Source organism: Hippocampus guttulatus, chromosome 1 (assembly GCF_054856545.1).
Source record: "Hippocampus guttulatus isolate MCC_2025c chromosome 1, RoL_Hgut_1.0, whole genome shotgun sequence".
Taxonomy (NCBI): domain Eukaryota; kingdom Metazoa; phylum Chordata; class Actinopteri; order Syngnathiformes; family Syngnathidae; genus Hippocampus; species Hippocampus guttulatus.
Genome location: NC_141261.1, coordinates 28,214,624 through 28,229,559, shown reverse-complemented (window position 1 = coordinate 28,229,559; position 14,936 = coordinate 28,214,624). Strand labels below are relative to the sequence as shown.

Sequence of the window (14,936 nt, the reverse complement as noted above, 5' to 3'; positions counted from 1 at the left end):
CGTCTTCTGAGATTCATTGCGTTCGCCAAGATGTAGATGATGGCAGACGATCCTGAAGAGAGGCCGGTTTCACTTGGCACAGGTGGAAGAGTGGTCATCTCTCAGTTTTAGGATCACGGGTTTGATCCCTTCAGTCCACAAAGTCACCTGATATCGGCTCCAGCTCCCCCACCGCCCTCATGAGAACAAGTACTATAGAAAATGGGATGGCTGGATGGGAGTATTTTCCTCCACTATTCTTCAGCATCCAAATGTCCTCCAACGTGTATACTTTTATTGAGTGCCTTTTTGAATTCCGCTGTCATCCCTGTGACTCGTTTTCTTCTTGGTGTCATCAGTGGCATCTTTTTATTCTGCAGTCACCCTGGTCCCTTTTTTGTTCCTTTGCGTCATGTTCATTGTTAAATAAAACATGTCGACTAAAAGACATTTCATGGGAAGGCAAGAGAGGAATGTTCATGACGGAACAGAGTCGGGAAAAAAAATGGGGGACGTCAATTGTAGCTTTTATCTGCTGATGTCACTTCCGTTTTCGAGTGACAGTTCTCTTTAAATGATGCACACAAACACACATCACATTCAATGAATGCATCACAGTAAATTCACAAATGATTCAATAACAGCCATCACAGGATTTTGCCAGCGATAGCTGATCATGCACATTTGTCATGTCGGTTTCACTCACTTATCCTATTACTTATTTCCTCTTTTACTCCTCGCCCCACCCAACAAAGTACATTATTACAGCATGTCGTCCTCTCTTAGTTTTCCCACCCGGATGTCAAACAGTTTGACCTACCCGTTTGTCAAAGAGGCACTTTCACACCACTCACCAGCCTCCTAAAGTTGGGCCAATCTGAGGGCTCTCAAGATCTCTGCTCGCTAGTACAGTCAGGTCCATAAATATTTGGACATTGACACAATTTTCAGCATTCCAGCTCTGTGGAACACCACAATGTATTTGACATTAAATGAACTACATGTGCTCTCACTGTTTTAATTTGAGGGTATTTGCAATCAAATCAGGTGAACGGTGTAAGAATTATAACAGTATTTGTATGTGGCTCCCACTTTGTAAGTACCGGTAACCCAAAGTAATGGGAGCAATCAACAATCATGAATCAATCTTTGACTGTTTAATCCTTGGCAGCATACCCTTTGGAGTCGATTACACCCCGAAGTCTGGGATGCATCATGAACATCACCAGACACTGGATTTCATCCCTGGCAATGCTCTGATAGGCTTCTACTGCACCTGCTTGTAGTTGCTTGGGACATTTTCCATTCAGTTTTGTCAGCAGCAAGTAAAATGTCTGTTGAGTCGGATTCAGGCCATGTGATCGACTTGGCCAGTACATAACATTCCACTTCTTTGCCTTCAAAAATGCTATAGGCTTGGGGTTGTTGTTCATTTGCACTGTGAAGCATCGTCCAATGACCTATGAAGCATTTGGCTTAAATAATATGCGCAGTTTATATTGCCCAAAGTACTTCAGAATTCATCTTGCCATCACATCAATATTAAATACAAGGAAAGCAGTTCCATACATGCCCATCTGACCATGGAACAGCTGTGCAGCCAGGCGTCCGCTTATTCTTGATCCCTTAAAACTTCGGAGGCACACATACAAACTGTTCTGATTCTTACACCATTCACCTGATTTAGATGTAAAATACCCTCAAGTTAAGGTGACAGTCTGCATTAAGCACACCTTGTTCCAATTCATTGCGGTGGTGTTTAGAGAAAAAAAGAGGAGAATTGTCTCAATGTCCCAATATTTGTGGCCGTCATTTTTAGCACTTTTAGCACTGTTGATGTGAAACGATGTCAGTCAGATTGATGTCAGTTAAGTTTTTTTTTTTGAGGGAAATGGGCGGTCTGGTGCGGTCTCCTCTTCTGTGGATTACAGAGGCAATATTCGGTATACTCCCATTTATCACCTACCAAACATTGTTTTTGTATGCCACAGCTGAAATGCTCCTTCACCGTCTCATTCCAGTCCCAGTTAGAGTTTTGTGTTTGTGAAGTTGGACATAGCAGCACTCAGATTAACAGAGCATGACATATTTGCCAAAAACCCTCAACTGAAACACATAACACATAGGTGTCAAACTCTGGCCCACGAGCCATGTTTGGCCCGCGGTGTAATTACATTTGGCCCGCAAGGCAATACTAAATGACTATTAGAGCTGGCCCGCCGGTATTATACAGCGCATACTACAAATCCCAGAATGCTCAGCTGGTGTTTTGGCGCCTCCCTCTGGACCAATGAACACTCTCTCCGTTGTTGATAGTATACCTCGCTACCTCACGCAACTACTGGCACCGCGCTACCTCTCCCAAAAATGGCGAAAAAAAAGGAAACAGGACCTTTCTGGACAGGTGGGAGACAGAATATCTTTTTATAAATCTAAAAGACAAACCTGTGTGTCTTGTATGTGGAGCCAACGTGGCTATAAACAAGGAGTACAATATACGACGACACTATGAAACAAAACACCACGACAAGTACAAGGACTTGACACGACTCAGCGGCGCCAGAAAGCGGAGGAGATGAAAAGAGGTTTGGCGACACAACAGGCTATGTTTAAAAAAGCCACATCGCAAAGTGAGGCTGCTGTAGCGGCTAGTTTTATTGTGGCGGCAGAAATTGCGAAATCAGCGCGGTCCTTCAATGAGGGAGAGTTCGTGAAAAAGTGCATGATGAGAGTTTGTGATCTCGTGTGCCCAGAGAAAAAGAAAGCATTTTCAAATGTGAGCCTGAGCAGGAACACAATCGCTGCTCGCTCATGTGAACTTGCCACCAACCTATTTGAGGATGGAGAAGGAAAAAGATTTTGTTGCATTCCCCCTTGCTGTGGATGAGAGCAGCGACACATGTGATACTGCCCAGCTGTCAGTCTGGAGTGGACTCAAATATGTGTGTTACGGAGGAACTTTTGGGATTAAAATCAATGCATGGCACCACCACAGGAAATGACATATTTGAAGAGGTTTCCACCTGTGTCACTGAAATGAAGCTGCCTTGGGATAAACTTGTGGGACTAACGACAGATGGCGCGCCAGCAATGTGCGGTCAAAAGAGTGGACTGGTGAGCAGGGTTCAGGAGAGGATGCGGTTGGAGAACTGTGCAGGTGAGCTAACTGTTGACCACTGCATCATACATCAAGAATCACTGTGTGGCAAAGCCCTAAAGATGGAACATGTTATGACCTCGGTAACACGAGTAGTGAACTTTATAAGAGCAAAAGGTCTGAATCACCGCCAGTTCAAGTCTTTTCTCGAGGAATGTCAAGTCAACAAGTCAAGTCAACAGTATTTATAGAGCACTTTCAAACAGCCATCGCTGCATACAAAGTGCTGTACATGGAGCAATTTAACATGCACAATAAACAGTAAGACAAATCGGTAATAAAGGCGGTAGAAAGCACCAAACAGTAAAACCAAGAACAAATCTAAGTCATGCTGAGTCGAATGCCAAAGAATACAAGTGAGTTTTGAGGAGGGTTTTGAAGATGGGCAGCGAGGAGGCTTGCCGAATGTTCAGTGGGAGGTCATTCCAGAGAGAGGGACCAGCAACAGAAAAGGCTCGATCCCCTCTGAGCCTCAGTTTAGTTCTTGGTACTTCTAATAAAGTCTGGTCCACAGACCTGAGGCGCCGGGCAGGTGTGTAGGGGCGAATGAGCTCAGAGAGGTAAGGTGGCGCGAGATTATTCAGAGATTTGAAAACAAATAAGAGGATCTTGAAAATAACTCTAAAATGAATGGGGACCCAGTGAAGGGATGCCAGAGTAGGAGTTATGTGCTCCCTCTTACGAGTACCAGTCAAGAGGCGAGCAGCGGCATTCTGGACCAGCTGAAGGCGCTTAATGGAGGACTGGCTGACTGAATGTGGTTCAGAATACGAGGATGTGCCATATCACACAGACGTGAGATGGTTAAGCAGAGGGAAAGTAATGAACCGATATTTTGAGCTGCGTGAGGAAATATGTCAGTTCCTGGACAGCAAAGGGAAAGACACTGTGGAGCTCCGTGAGCCAAAGTTTTTGTGTGAACTGGCCTTTCTGTGTGACATCACAAGCCATATCGATGCACTAAACCTGCAGCTTCAGGGGAGGGAACGTATCATCACAGACATGTACGCTGCAGTGAGGGCCTTTAAAACTAAACTGTGCTTGTGGGAGAATCAGATGCTCCAAGGGAACCTGGGCCATTTTCCCTGCTGCCAAACAATTTCAATGCACATCTCAACCACCGTGTTTCCACGTGCACAGTTTGCTGATAAACCTCGCGCACTCTGTGCTGAGTTTGCCCGGCGATTTGCCGACTTTGATGTCCAGAAATGTAGGTTTGAACTACTAAGCAATCCGTTTGCAGTTGATGTGGAAAATGCACCAACCAACCTCCAAATGGAGCTGATTGAACTCCAGTGTAGTGACACGCTGAAGTCAACGTATGACGCTGTGGGTGCTGCACAGTTTACACATTTCATCCCTGACACAATGCCTCAGCTCCGCACCCAAGCTGCTCAGATGCTCTCCATGTTCGGCAGCACTTATCTATGTGAGCAACTATTCTCCTCGATGAAGATGATCAAAACAGCTCACAGGAGACGTCTGACTGATGAACACCTTTGCTCAATCCTAAGGATTTCCTCAGCTCAGAGCCTGACCCCAGACATCAATGAACTGGCATCCAAGAAGAGATGCCAGGTATCTGGCTTGAGCACTTCAGAGTAGATCAGTGTGTTGCAAACTGAGTAATAATTCATGTTTTCTTTGAGCACTTTTTTGCTTCTTCTCCAAGGCATGGGCTTGAATGGTTGCACTTTCATTGAAGGATATTATTGTTAGTTAATTTATTATTAGCCTGTGGAAAAAGGTTACTTTTGATACTTAAATCAGAAGGCTGCAAATAAATAAAAGGCATACAATTTTCATTTAAATTTTATTTAAGGAATAAATGCCATTGATGTGTTTTTTAAATTTGAAATTCAATTTTGCACGTGTGCAATATTAAGCTATACATCATAAAGTATTCAGCTTTGGTTGTTCCATATTCAGTTTTTAAGCAAAAGTTGTTTGTGTCCAAATGCACAGGTTCATTGTTATATCTGAAGGAAATTTTTCAATAAATATCAATGTTGGCCCGCGAGTTTGTCCAAGTTTTAAATTTTGGCCCACTGTGTATTTGAGTTTGACACCCCTGACATAACAGTAAAACAGCCTAGTTCTTCACAACTATCCATCCATCCATTTTCCGAACCGCTTGATCCTCACTAGGGTCGCGGGGGGTGCTGGAGGCTATCCCAGCTGTCTTCGGGCAGTAGGCGGGGGACACCCTGAATCGGTTGCCAGCCAATCTAATAAACTAATAAAACTCATAAATAAAGTTGACTGTACTATCATCTTAATTACACCTTAAGGAATTCAAGATAATGATGGTTATACAAGAGCACCTTTGCCAATCGCCCCGGAAAACACGGAATCGTCCTTTAATTGCGAATTAAATGTTTTGTTTTCTTTTTGGTATTTGGGCAGTCAACCCTTTTTTTGGGGGTTTTGCCATGAGGAGTGTCCCTTATTTCCAGATCTGAAAGGTGGCAACCCTAAGAGCAGCTGCTTCCTGGTGCGATATAACACAACTGACATGTGATTTTATTAGTTGACTAATGGTGCCTATTGTTGGCGATTAGTCTACAGTACTTGCAAAATAATCGTTTGTGGCAGCCCGAATTGCCACCGCATTGTCACATGAGCCCAGGAAGGATTTCTGATTAAGCATTGGTAGTAAGCAGTCAGCCAAAAGACAGGAGAAGAAAAAAATTGACAAATACGTCTACAGCAGGCCACTCTCTGAAAGTTGTGTCCTCATACTACTCGTAAGCACATCACCACTGCCATTCGACCTCAAAAGCTGTTTTTGCTAAAATATTTCATTGTTAAGCTTTTTAGCAGGGAAATGGATTTTCTGCAGATTATATTTTCCTCAAACATTTGTTCTTTCTTCTGAGCGACAACACTGGAACATTTGTACGACAAACAAACAGCTTATGAAGTTTGGTAACTAAACTCTTTGCTCGACCTTTTCTTCATGTCCCCCGGTCGGAAGGGTCCACTGTTCCTATCTAGCCTTTCACCCACTCGGACCTCATCTGAATTCTTTGAATGGTGCCCGCATTTAAACACAAAGCCCTGTTTTGTTTGCTTGCCGCTTTCATTCATGCAGTACGGCTGCTTGTGTCTATAAAGTGTGTGTGTGTCGAGGGGGGGGGGGGTATTGGCATACCGTGCAGTTATTAGATGTGAAAGATGCAAATGAAGCAACGTGCATTTGTTTGTGTGTGTGCGTGCCTTTGTGTGTGTGTGCGTGTTTTGCCAAGGGAGGGGGCTAGCAGAAAAAAACAGGTGGATGTGTTCTCTGCAGACTATCGCATGGTGATTTATCATTAAACTCTCAGCTGCGCACACACAGAAACATCTCTTTTTCGAGGGGGAGGCCTATGCCTCATTATTAGGCAGGGAGGGGGCCCTTTGTAATGAACCTAGAAGACATTCGCAAAACCCCCTCACATGCTCTTGCTTTGATCTCTTAACCGCCATTGCTCGAGTTTACCTTGATTTTCATTCACGGTGCCATAATCAATAGTGGGCTGTTTGCTTGTAGACTGACACAGATTTCCGTCCTTGCTAATACTTTGTGCATGTCGCCCCAAAAAAAAACATTGTTTTTTTGGCGCCATCATTATGCACTGCATGTTTAAGATTCGAAGATGAAATCAATTGATTTCATCTTCGAATCTTAAATTGTATATACAGTGAAACTCCTCTAGAACCAAACCTACATTGCCGAAAATACCCCCTAATGTGAAAAAATCTTCATGCATCCATTCCCATTCTACTGCCCCCCATACGACGAAAAAAAAACCCTGTTGCCTTATACGAAATCATTTTCTCTGCTCCAGCTTCGCGAAGACATTCACTACAACGAAGTCTAATCCAACTGTGACCTCTACTGCTTCATTCGGAAACGGCAACAGCAACCACCACACTGGTTTACATCGTGGACGATGTTTATTTCGGTCACAGCTGCGAGTTTCCTGAACGCAACATACTCATAGCTGCTCTGCCATTGGCTTACCGAGCATCATCCTGGCCTCCGATTGGCCAAGAGGGACCTCACTGTCTATGTATGTAGATACTGAAGCTAGATCCGTAGAAGATAGAGTGGAATGCGTCCGATTAGCTGCTCAGAGTAAATTGCTTATGGCTCGACGGACATTCAAATAAACGAATGTTTCCTCGTATTACAAGTAAAGCATTTTCCTCAAAAATTGAAAATTGAGATCAAATTTGCTACAGTGAAAACCCCCTGTTGTGAAAAATTTCTTGCTGCAAACATGATTTTGTTGTAGAGGAGTTTCACCGTACTTTATTACTTTTCATCTTACTTATTTCTTAAAGTCTCTGTTCAGTTTATTTATCTCTTATTTGTTTTCAAATCTCAAAATAATCTCGCGCCACCTTACCTCTCTGAGCTCATCCGCCCCTACACACCTGCCCGGCGCCTCAGGTCTGCGGACCAGACATTATTAAAAGTACCAAGAACTAAACTGAGGCTCAGAGGGGATCGTGCCTTTTCTGTTGCTGGTCCCTCTCTCTGGAATGACCTCCCACTGAACATTCGGCAAGCCTCCTCGCTGCCCATCTTCAAAACCCTCCTCAAAACTCACTTGTAATTCTTTGGCATTCGACTCAGCATGACTTAGATTTGTTCTTGGTTTTACTGTTTGGTGCTTTCTACCGCCTTTATTACCGATTTGTCTTACTGTTTATTGTGCATGTTAAATTGCTCCATGTACAGCACTTTGTATGCAGCGATGGCTGTTTGAAAGTGCTCTATAAATACAGTTGACTTGACTTGACTTGACTTGACAGTTTGACCACCGCCAATTGTGAGGAATCGGAATTTGGCCAGCCCGCAAATAGCAAAAATCCATGTATAATTGACAGCCATTGTAATGCATTGAACCAAAAAAAAACTGGGGAAGAAAAAAAAATATTGGGGGAAAAAAAACATCTAAAAAACATCTACAAATATGCCGAACCACAAGGAGAAGGGGCACTGTCATGTTTTGATTTGTCTTTGTTTTGTCCCTTGAGTGTTTGAGCACCAGCTGGAGTGTGGGGCGTCACCTTTCAGCAGTGCACCTGTGCTGGATCATGCAATCTAGTGGTGGCCTACTTCAGAAACCGACTACCCATCTTGTTTGTCGGACTATTGCTCTTGATCACCGCTTTTGCCCAAGTGCTTTGTTATCTCTCGTTCATGCTTCTAGTCGCCCTCCTCGTCATAGTCATTCGGGTTTATGAGTATTTGTTTCGTCTTGGTATTGTACTTGGTTTCGTTTTATTGTACTAACCTCGATTCGTTTTATGATGTTCTCGAAAATCATTCTGTCCTTGTAATTGGCGAGCGCTTTGTGTTGTCGTTCGGTTTCTCTGGCTCCTTGTTTTGCCAGCACCTTTTGTTGAATACTTTTGTCGGTCCTCGCTTTTCCTTAATAAACCTTTTTGTCATCGCCATTTATCTGAGTCTGCGTTTGTGGGATCCACACTTCATACGGTCTGCAGTTCGACCAAAACCAGTCAGGCACCACTGTAAAGTGGAAACAAGTTGGTCTTGTAAATTTGACACATCACAGAGACCTGTTAACAACCCTGCCAAATTTAAATGATTACAAAAAAAATAACACAAGCCTTCAAAATTGAAAAAAATCGCTACATGTTTGAGCCGCAAAACTGGATCCGCTTCAAACCTTCCATGGCTGAAATATATCCCACGGGGTCGTCGAAGGGCTTTCCGCGAGCCGAATAGGTCTCCTTTCGGCTGACAGACGGGCAGCGGGCTCGTCCGCAGTGTCACCTCCTTGGTTGGTGTTGCTAGTGTCTGGGTCCATAAAACAGACACTTCCAAGAAAAGTCAACCATTTATTAAGGAGGATGCACACGCCATTCAACCTTGAAGAAATTGTAACTCGCATGCCAGATGGCCACAGATGCAAACAAAAGCACTCAAACTTTTATATGAGGGTGAGGGGCTTATTCACTCCAGACCAAGTGAATTGGTCCCCATTTTAGCCATGCCCATAGAATCTGGAAAACAGAAATTGTGCGAAATAGTTTCACAGTATAGCGCCAAAAGCAGGTTTTCTTTCGTAGTAACGGAGACACATCTTTTCTTGTGCACTCAGCCAGAGTCAGGATAGAACAGAAGCATTGATTTGTTGGATTATCTTAGTATACCCATCAAAGTAAGAATTCATGGCTTCAATAGTTTATTATCGAGACTTATAGTTTATTATCGAGACTTATGTACATCTGGTCAACATTGAAAATGTGCAGAGCCTTTTCTGGGTGCTGAAATTGTTTTGTGCCTTGTGGACATATTTGTATGATTTTGTGTGTGTGTGTGTGTGTGTGTGTGTGTGTGTGTGTGTGTGTGTGTGTGTGTGTGTGTGTGTGTGTGTGTGTGCGCGCGCGTGTGTGCGTGTGTGTGTGTGTGCGCGTGCGTGCGTGTGTGTGCGCGCGTGTGTGCGTGTGTGTGCACAGTGAAAATTTGACATGGCATTCTGATCTGTTCTCTTCACCAGCTCTCATTAGTCTTTGCATACACACTTAGCTATTTTTTTAACCTGCCTCAGCATCTGGCCACACACACACACACACACTTTCTTTTTACCCCTTTGGGTTCGATTAGGATTACATCCTTTCCAACATCATAAATAGTGAATGAAGGAAGGCCCATTGGATGACATCGTGTTCGATGTTTTCCCATGTCCACATCCCGTAGTTTACTTGTTTGGTGTGTGCAGGTTTGAGCTGTAATGTGTGTTCTTGTGGCCCTCGTCACAGCTGTTATCGCTGCTCACTGCTCCGTGGAGAGAGAACATAGACCTGCGGGAAGGGCGTGTTAAATTGAGGGCTGGGCGGCTGTGTGCTTTATCAGTGATGTGGATGGAAGTTTCTGCATAAATCTGCACGTACCCTAAAACCTGCGTGTGACGGAAACACAAACAATTGGTTGTGGCTATCAACTTCTGCAGGTTGTTTGCCCTCTTCAGATTAGATCGTGACTGCAGATGTAACCCTCATCATAAGCATTTGTAGGGTTAGATTAGGTTGAGGTACTTTAATGATGGACAGCACTAGCATAACAAACATTAGGTAATGTTTCACATACAGCAGCACATTTGACAATAAAGTTGTACTTGATACTTGATAATAGTTAAGAGAAAATCAGTTCTCGTGTCATGGTATGTTGGTCATGGTGAACTAAAATCTCATTTTGTTGAATGTAGTCAGTGGTGCTGTCAGCATCTCAATTATTGACCAGAGCTGAGATGTAAATGATAAATAGGAAATCAGCTGTCACTTATATCGCACTTTTCTACCTTTGGCACTCAAAGCGCCATAATATTTTGGTGTTGAATGAAGTATAATATGTACCGATTCATTTTTGCCTATTACACTGCAACATAAACAATTTTCACACAAGTTGTTGCAGGGTTTTAGCATTAGCTCAGGAACTATTACATTTGAAATGCATTGTTTTGTCAATCTCAAAATTTCCCCACACTTGATTGTGAGCTGGAATTTTTGTTTATGTGGACCCTGCGATTGGCTGGCAACCGGTTCAGGGTGTACCCCTCCTACTGCCCAAAGACAGCTGGGATAGGCTCCAGCATGCCCGCGACCCTGGTGAGGAGAAGCGGCTCAGATAATGGATGGATGAATGCTTTGACAACTGCTTCCATGCCCTTCTCTTTGGCATGCCAACTTCTGTGCATTTCGCTTTGGTACTTGTCTAACTGCCATACACTTTTCCCTGTGTGGTGTGCCAGTGTGAAAGGAAGGCAGAATGCCCGGTGGTGCTTTAATTGGCATGCCAGAGGGCCAAATGATGGATGGAAGACAGAGTGAAGACGTGCTGTCTCCGTCTCCATCTCTCGAAGGCTCTGTTTCACAGGCAATGACAGCCATCTGCCACTTTGAGGGCTCTTTTCCGTGCGCATACAGTAAATTAATAGCTGCAGTCACTTGTGGGCTGTCTGGTAAGTTTCCATGTGCAAGCACTAGCTGTACAGTTGTGTACACACTGGAAACTCCCTCAACGCACGGAAGACTCAAGATCTGTTCTGGGTTCATCCTGCCATCATTCAAAGAAAATTTTTCATATTCTGTTGATCAGCGTTAACTTGAAATGTTTGTCTGACTAGAACCTCGATTGCATCTTCCTATCGGATAGCCCACTGGCTTGGCCGCTTTAGAGTGCTTGGTTGTCTTCCTGATGTGCATGGAAGTCACACAGAAAACGGCGTAAAGGTGGGCGGGGAGGCGGTGGAGGGCAGTTCTGTCACGCCAGACTAAACCCAAAGACAACCCGGTGGAGAAAAAATATATACCGGTATATATTGTCTTTCAGTCTGTATAACTCCAGGTGATTGTAATTACCGTATTGGCCCGAATATAAGACGGTGTTTTTTGCATTGAAATAAGACAGAAAAAGTGGGGGTCGTCTTATATTCGGGGTCTCGACATTATACCCATTGACGACACTAGATGGCGCCAGATGTCATTGAAGCGAATGCTGAACTTGACTCCCCAGGCCAAAGTGAACCCCTGTCACGAAGAGTAAAAATAAAAATAGCGGTGGCACGAAGAAGAAAAATCAAAAATAGCGGTAAGAAAGAAAAGAGAAGAAAATAATAGAAGAGATAACAGAAAATGGAGAAAAATAACGACAATCTGGAGAAAAGTGGGTCGAAGATTGGCCAGGTTAACCGGCAGCTGAGGAGAAGTTATGATGTAATTTACATTTCAAAAACCAGAAACCATTCATTTACGAACGTGATTGCACTTAGTTTACATATTTAAATGTTCAGATATTAAGATTTGAATGAGGCAAAATAACATGCTTTTTCTCTCAACTATATTGTTATAATAATTTCTTTCAGATGTACTGTAATTATTTTCTGTATAAAAATTAATTTGGTGTTCAAAAAGTCTTTTTTGAAACTTGAGTCTTGAAAAAGAGGATCTTATAATCAGGGCCGTCTTATATTCGGGCCAATACGGTATTTTGAAAAGAGTTCAAATCAACCGATTAAATCATACGAACAACAAATCAATCAGGCCCCATTCATTAGATATATGATATTGTTTTTTTTCTGATAAATTTTAATATGGCAAGGTTGTTAGCAACACTCTTCTTTGTGGCCATGTCAAATTTGGAAGACACATTTTTGTGAACCAGCCAACACAATAGTTATTTGTTGCTCTTCAGAAAGTTATGTACGTAAATGAATGACTTGGTTTATCAGTGAAAATGTGGCACACAGTGGGTGGCTCTGTTTCCTCTTGTGTTCGTCCAATTGTCATTATCTCCTTCAGCTCAAACAAAAAAACATTCAAAACAAAGCCAGGCTGATTTGTTTCTTCTTTCGACACTCCATGCATTGATTAGGTATTTATTGACGTCATCACTTTCACTGTTATTTGATTATCTATTGACCAGCAGAAAGCGCATGAAAACGAGGTGCACATCTTGACATTTGAGACACTTAAACTTGTAAACTGTGCGTGGATTATTTCACAAATGTATGAATGATCAATTTCTTGACATCACTGAGTAAACCATTGCTGCTTTTGTGATATTTGCATTGCGTGATTGGAAGGTGCCGTTGTCGAACCTGTCTTGTCTGCTTATGTGTTCACAGCTCCTGGGCTTTGTGTACGCCTGTTATGTTGTCAGCGCCATGACAGACGAGGAGGACAGTTGTGAGTAGTCAGACCCCCTGACCCACTATGCTTTCCACTTTCCTTTCTCCCTCTTTTCCCAAACCCTGTGCCTGCTGGGTTCAGTTTCTCTCTCCGCGCTCACCCAGACAAGTCACGTCTTCACACCTTGTTGGGTCTGTCCTCCATGTTTGATGCTCTTCCTTGCTGCCGTCCTCTGCTTCTTCCTCTGATGTACTCTGTATTTTTTTTTCTCTCACTTGTGTGCCCTTTGTCAATCGAGCTGCATCTGGTATTTTGGATTTCTATTGTCTTTGTTATTAATGTGTTTTATTGTTTATTGCAAAACTTATTTCGCTCCATATTTTTGCAGCACTTTGTATACAGCAATGGTTGCTTTAAAGCGCTCTATAAATACAGTTGAGTCGACTGCTGATAAAAGCAGCAGGTTGAATTCATATGTGTTTCAGCCAATTTGATTATCTGCTCATATTCAGCCAAATAATTCAGGAATCATTGGATAGTGCTTCACAGTGCAAATTGACAATGACCTGAAGCATCCTGCAAAAGCAACCAAATTGTTTTTGAAAGCAAAGAAGTAGAATGTTTTGCAATGGCCAAGTCAATCATCTGACCTGAATTCAATTGAGCATGCATTTCGCTTGCTGAAGACAAAACTGAAGTCCAAATTCACCAAGCAACAAACAAGCGGGAAATGAAGACAGTTGCAGCAGAATTCTGGCAGAGCGTCTTCGGGGATGAGATTCAGCATCAGTTGATACGATCCAGACTGAAAAGGATTTGCAACCAAGTATCAAAAACTCAACGATTTGTGGTGGTTCATTTGTCTTTTTAGTTTTGGTCCCTGAAAAAGTGAAAGGAACATATACAAACCCTTGTCATTCCGACACCATTCACCTGATTTGGACGTCTGCAGTTCAAGCACATCTTGCTGGCTTCATTTAAAATCCACCGTGATGGTGTTTAGAGCCAAAAAGAATTGTTTGAATGTCCCAATATTTATGGACCTGACTGAAGCAGCAAGTCAAATACTGTATGACCAACGTGGCAGTGTGTGAATTGACCTTGATTGTCCCTGTGCAAGGAAAGGGTAAAAAAAAAAGACTGTGGGGAAACAGCAGCAGGGCTGGTGAAATGAGTCACAAGAGAAGACTGAGAAACCAGAGAAGGACGCTTGTGATGAATGACACAGCTGCTGCTGTTACGTAAAAGGCAGCGGGTCAAAGGCCATCTTTGGGGTTAGCCAATCAGAGCAGGAAGAATTTGATCAAAGGGTCATAAATATCTGATTAGCGGTAAATCGGGACAAATAGCTTTGTCTTTATAGTTTTAGCCACTGCTTCATGAAGGCTTTGGCAGAATGGTTCCGTGAGGATTAGGTGAGATTGTATGACGTTTCGCTGATGGTTGGGGTTTGGGGGGAGTACTGTACCATATTTCTTGGAAGACCTAGGAAACAGCTCCTGGCTGGAATCATGTCGGACGCTTTTGTCGAACACCCAAAGGTCCGATGTGATTTTTAAACACACAACACAAGCTAATTGCATGTTCACCCAGAAGTCTCTTGTAATTTTGTGCGGTCATGTATGTTCCTGTGGAATAGCTCACATGTCTTTAACTTTCGCGGTCACATTCCAGAGATCCACTGGCTATGAGCAGTTCACATTTTACCCAACTGATTCCCCCCTGGCCCCCATGCTTTGAACGGTACCATTTAAACACCACACACTCCCAAGTCAAGCCTCGAGGGCCGTGTCCTCTCGACCAAAATCTAAAGTTGCTCTCCGCTCATGTTTACATGACAACTGTTTTGCTAAAAACAGAACTGTTCATCCTTAATGCAGGTCTACTTTGTGTAAGCGGCGGTTATGCATTGAGCCAGCAAAGCTGATGGATGCTGCTGTACGTTGTAATTGCAGTACCCACATCGTGATATCTGCACTTGTTTAATGGAGACTGCTCGCTGGATATAATTAACATCTTGTTGCTCTGTGATCCAGACTGAACTGCAGTAAATTGCAGCTACATCATTCCTAACTGCCAGCCCTTTGTTATTATAATCTGCTCCATGTCAGCGCGCATGTGCAAAAACACACACACACGCACGCACACACAC

The 14,936-nt window shown here is 43.2% G+C and overlaps 1 protein-coding gene across 2 annotated transcripts in view; it reads left to right on the top strand.

Moving 5' to 3' along the window:
• nkain4 (sodium/potassium transporting ATPase interacting 4) overlaps positions 1-14,936 on the top strand; it is a 60,739-nt gene that overhangs the window by 35,132 nt on the left and 10,671 nt on the right. For both annotated transcript variants that reach the window (XM_086124485.1, XM_086124478.1), the window contains exon 5: positions 12,781-12,841. In XM_086124485.1, the coding sequence (XP_085980611.1) occupies positions 12,781-12,841 (61 nt within the window). The remainder of the gene's footprint in view (positions 1-12,780; positions 12,842-14,936) is intronic.